A 5,226-nucleotide genomic window follows, 5' to 3' on the forward strand; every position below is an offset into this window, starting at 1 on the left:
CCGCTCTCTAACATAGATAATGTTTCTAAGTGATCACTGTGCTTACAATAAAGTTTAATCAGAGCCGTTTAATTTGATATTATATTTATTAGGTCTATCTCTGTTAGTTTACAAAATAAAAGTGGTCACTTATACGGGGACACCCTGTATATTGGATTGGCAAATAAATTTGTTCGGCTTTTGCTTCAGTACAAGTTCATTCCGATTTATTCTTTTTTTTTCTCGGCGCTATTGCACAACTAGAATGTATATTTGTTTTATACAACCTGTCTGTGAATTTTGGTGTAGCTAACATCAATATTGTTGCGTGTTGCAAAAGGAATTAGAGCTCGTTTAAAATAAATCAACAATAGTAAAGTAACGCCTATGCGAGCCAACATGGATATTGGTTTATAATAATTTTTACAATATTCAGTCACACGCAAACTACGCGCCGCATATTCGTCGGTCATAGTTTAATCAGAAAACTGATGTGTCAATAACTGTTAGTCGTTAACATGGAGACACGTTTGCATGCAGTCTACACGTTTTTGTCACGTTCGTTCCTTCCTTCGTTTTTACTGACATTGACCTTTTCAATTCAAATTAACACATCAGTTTTATGATTAAATTATCAAGAATGAAGGAGCGAGCCGAATATAGAATTTACGTTGCGACGATTTATTCAGATATATATATACTGAAAAGGACTCAATTCAAGAGTCGGAACGTCTACTGCATACTACAATAAAGAATCATTTACGTCACATGAACTACATCGGCTCTTAAAGGCATTTATTTTACTATTTGTATTTATATAATTATATATGAACAATTTTTTCTCATTTCTTAAAACTTGATTTTTTGTAAAAAAAACAATGCAAAAATTATTCTTTTAATTATTTTTTATGTTTTCTTTTTATTATTATCATTTTTCTTGTATCAAACAATCATTTTACAAAGTAAAGAAACATATATGGATATGTATGGACATATTTTACATTTAATTATGTGTAATTATATATAATTACATATTTTTATATATGCAGTTTATATATATTTATATATGTTCTTATACGAAAAATTTTTTCCCGGAAAATCAGATCTCGCTGCGTTTCATTAAGACTCACATCTTTCGATCTATTGCCGAAAATGTTAAATAGCGTGTAAGGTTAAATTACAATCGAATATTCTTTTTATAAATATATATTTATAATAAAATACGATACGAGCCGTTGCGATTATAAATGTATGAGATAACAAGAATTAAAAAACATTAATAAATAGAACACATGATAACAAGTCGTATAATTAGCTAAAACACAATTAATAAATATTACAAACATTTCCTTGATATAGATTCTTTTCAGTGTATAAAATTTTATCGGTAATCATACTTTCAATAAAATACAGTACAATCATTGCGACCTCTCACCTCTCCGTAATCGATAGATGATGTTACTCTTGCTACTCCTAACACATATCTTGATAAATTATTGAAAGAAATTAATTCTTTTCATCTCAGACTTAAGTTCACTGTGTGAAATTGAAGAGGATGTTCTTAACTTCCTTGAATTATCTTTATAATTAATAAAGAGACTTTATAATTAATTTTTTATTGGTATCAGAAACCAATCTTTTCGGATCAAAGACATTAGAATAAATGGTGGCTAAAGTTTTATTACTTCCACACCCAGAGTTTTTTCTATAAAAAAAAATGTTTCTTTCATTATCAACATTTTATTAGATAATAGCTATCCATTAGACACGATTTTTTCACTATCATGACATCACAATGACTATCAGAAAGAGATTATTCAAAAAATTCCAGCAACTTAACCAGAATTCTTACATTGTCCCCAACAGAGAAAAGAAAAGTTATTTTATCAAAAATACTGCTAAAGAATTTATTCAATATTTTAAAAATGTTTCAAGATAGCATTCTTTAAGATTAACGAGCTAAATAAATTCATTAAAGTACATAAAGCCTATAGTACCCTATTCTATTCCACTCCAACGTCATCTATAAAATTAACTAGTTAAATTGTGAGTGTGAGACCCATGTAAAAGAAACTCACCGATTGTTAAAAACTAGAATTAACAAACACAGAAATCACATAAGAAAAAACACACAAACTTCTTATTATGGTTTGTCGACTGCTCGCATGATTTTGATTGGAATGATATTAAGATATATTTAGACAAGGAGATACAAACAATACTTAACAAACGTCTTATTTGTAAAACTGTATTAAAAAGCAATTGAATGTATTAAATTTTCAATAAAATATTGAACTTCTCTAGCTAATTTATTTCGACCTGATTGATTAACTAATTGTGATCTTTTTAAAAATTCTATTCAAAAATATATATACTTCTATTCAATAAATTAGATGGAATAATAAAATCTCATAAAGACATGCTTCCGGGAGACATGAGAAAGAACGTAGTCTATAAAATATCGTGCAAAGATTGCGAGGCAACTTATTTATGTTGGCCAGACGAAGAGAAAAATTAAAACCAAAATCTCCGAACACAGTAATGATATCAATCGTAACAGTGACACACATTCAGTGGTCACTGAACATAGACTGCGTTTCGATCATGACTTCGACTGGAGGAATGTCGGTGATTTTAGACGCAGAAAAATTCTATAGCAAAAGATTAATCTCTGAGATGTTACACATCACGCTTCAGAAAGATAATATTAACTTGCAATCTGACACGGAATTTTTACACCACGCATATGCCTCAATTTTAGCAAAATTTAATCAATAATTAATTAATGTATAAGTATATCATTTGCGCATGAGCTTTATTTGATATTGCTTTTATTATTTTTATACTTTTTTCGTATTTACATTTTTACTTATTGTTACGCGACATCGTTTTTATATTTATATTTATTATCATAGTTATACTTTTATCTATCATCACGACCTTAGAACATTTTATAATACGTTATTGCTCACATTCTGCACACGACATTATACATGACAAGGTGTACTCATAACACGATCGCTGCGAATTCTTATTACAACCGAATTGACTTATTCCGGAGTGTGGTGAGTGATTAGGCTTCGTGAATTGTACAGATTACATTACATTAGAATAATATAAAAATAAGAAGAAAATATTAGGCTCTGATATAATAAATACAAATGGTAAAATAAATGCCTTTAAGAGCCGACGCAGTTCTTGTGACGTAAATGATCCTTTATTGCAGTAAACATTTCGACTCTTGGACACATATATACATATGTGGTGTGTGTATATATATATATATGTATATATATATATATATTTATTTATATTTATATATTTACAATATAATATTATATATATATATTTCTTTATATACATAATTTTTAACTTGTTTATTATCTCAAGAATTCTTTTCAAGAATGAAGGAACGAGCCGAATATGGAATTTATATTGTGGCAATTTGTTAAGCTATATGTACTGAAGAGAACTCAATCCAAGAGTCTCAAAATGTTTACTGCATACTATTGTACGATAAAGGATCATTTAGGCCACAAGAACTGCATCGGCTTTTAAAGGCATTTATTTTATCATTTGTATTTAGAATAATATAACAGTTCATATCACTATACAGATGACAGATCTTTTAATCAGACAATTGGAAACAATGCTCACACATTACGGAACTTCTATTTATTGTCACTGCGGAATCACATGCGGAACGAGTGAAGATGAATAACTAAATGGTGTTTTTAATGTAAGGGTTTTTGTAACTAGCTGAAGAAGGCCTGAAGAAGGTAGAAACGTTCAATGTATTAAAGAATATTGTATTTAAAAATTAAGTTAGCCACTAATTACCGCGTTATTGACTCTAAGTGTCTATCCTAATTACCAATCGTTTTAAAATTCTGTTCTGATTTGTTTTTGAAGATGAAAAGGGATATATCCTCTCTCCATTTATTATTATTAACTATACACTACATACCTGCGACATTTACTTTGTGTAACGACTCGTCTCTTCTCTCGTAAGTCAATTGTTCTTTTTCTTCTCTCTTATCGCTTTACAAAGCGATGAGCATATTGCCAAATTAGTGGAGCATTTAAAAATAAAGAATTTTCGGAAAAATCCTATGGTGAGAATTGAAACTATACAATAAAACCAGAAGAAGTCATTCGACAAGAAAAAATAAGTAATTGGAAAGAGCTATTTACCACAGAAATCGAAAAAGTTCAACAAGTAAATCGCTGATAATTTGAAAGATACAGATCTGTCATTTCCTGTTTAATAAAGTCAAAATAGAAAGAATACATATTAGATATTGCTTTTATTTAGACATTTAAATTTTCTCTATTTACACTGTACTTTACGTTCGCTCGTCCTTGGCCGATTTATCTTATATATATTTGTATTTATATACTACTATATACCACTATACTTGTTGTATTTTACCAAATTAATTATCGATTAAGTTAATATCAAGCTTTCGTCACCCTTAAACTTTATTAATTTGATATGAAATAGTTATAAAAAGTAAATTATAGATTAATCGATTATTATTATTGACGCGTTCAAGATACTATGAGGATTATGGAAAATTAATCTTTTGAAATCGATTACTTGGAGAGGATCGATTTATTTCTTCATCTCTATTCCTGTCCCACTCTGTTACACTTGTCCCACTACTTCACTTTTCAATCATGTGACTATGCGCACAAATCGCATACAAATGCGATAAATCACTTGAATATATATGATATATTTACTGTCGAAAAAGATTTGCATTCAACATTACAGTCGAGACGCGAAATAGGACGTAAAGACACCCTAATCGTATTAAGAAAATCAGAATTTCATTTCATCACAAAACATGTCTTTTAAGAATTTGATGATAGAGCGCATCGAAGATGAACTCGCGATTACTCTGTCGAAATTGTATCCGATTCACAAGCGCGGTTTCGTTAAGATCGGCGAGAAGAAATGGTTTTTGTCACACGGATACATTAAGAACGGCGAAAAAATTTATAATTTCAAAATTTGTCCGGATGACGTATGGATCGTTACTTATCCTCGATCAGGTAAGTCATCTTCCTTAATAAAATACATCAAAACGTTTTAATTTTTCGCAATACAGACCTTTTATTTGTTTCTCGAAGAAATATTTCAGTTTTTTTTTTGTAATTAATTTTAGTTTTTTTTTTAATTAATTGAGAGAAGGCCAATGCACGGTCAACAGTAGGATCTTGGTGCTATGCTTGGTGCTAATA

The 5,226-nt window shown here is 29.4% G+C and overlaps 2 protein-coding genes across 2 annotated transcripts in view; one reads left to right on the plus strand and one right to left on the minus strand.

Moving 5' to 3' along the window:
* The window catches only part of LOC105447824 (cytochrome P450 4V2-like), a 10,602-nt gene extending 9,050 nt beyond the window's left edge, over nt 1-1,552 (minus strand). Inside the window, exon 1 of the mRNA XM_011686033.1 lies at nt 1,415-1,552. The gene's annotated coding sequence lies outside the window, so the exon portion shown is untranslated. The remainder of the gene's footprint in view (nt 1-1,414) is intronic.
* A 3,182-nt stretch (nt 1,553-4,734) lies between these two features.
* Nucleotides 4,735-5,226, plus strand: part of LOC105447826 (sulfotransferase 1C4-like) — an 11,198-nt gene continuing 10,706 nt past the window's right edge. Inside the window, exon 1 of the mRNA XM_011686035.1 lies at nt 4,735-5,037. Coding sequence (XP_011684337.1) covers nt 4,830-5,037 — 208 coding nt within the window. The 5' untranslated portion in view covers nt 4,735-4,829. The remainder of the gene's footprint in view (nt 5,038-5,226) is intronic.

The sequence above is a fragment of the Wasmannia auropunctata genome, unplaced genomic scaffold, assembly GCF_000956235.1.
Source record: "Wasmannia auropunctata unplaced genomic scaffold, wasmannia.A_1.0 LD336090.1, whole genome shotgun sequence".
NCBI classification, from domain to species: domain Eukaryota; kingdom Metazoa; phylum Arthropoda; class Insecta; order Hymenoptera; family Formicidae; genus Wasmannia; species Wasmannia auropunctata.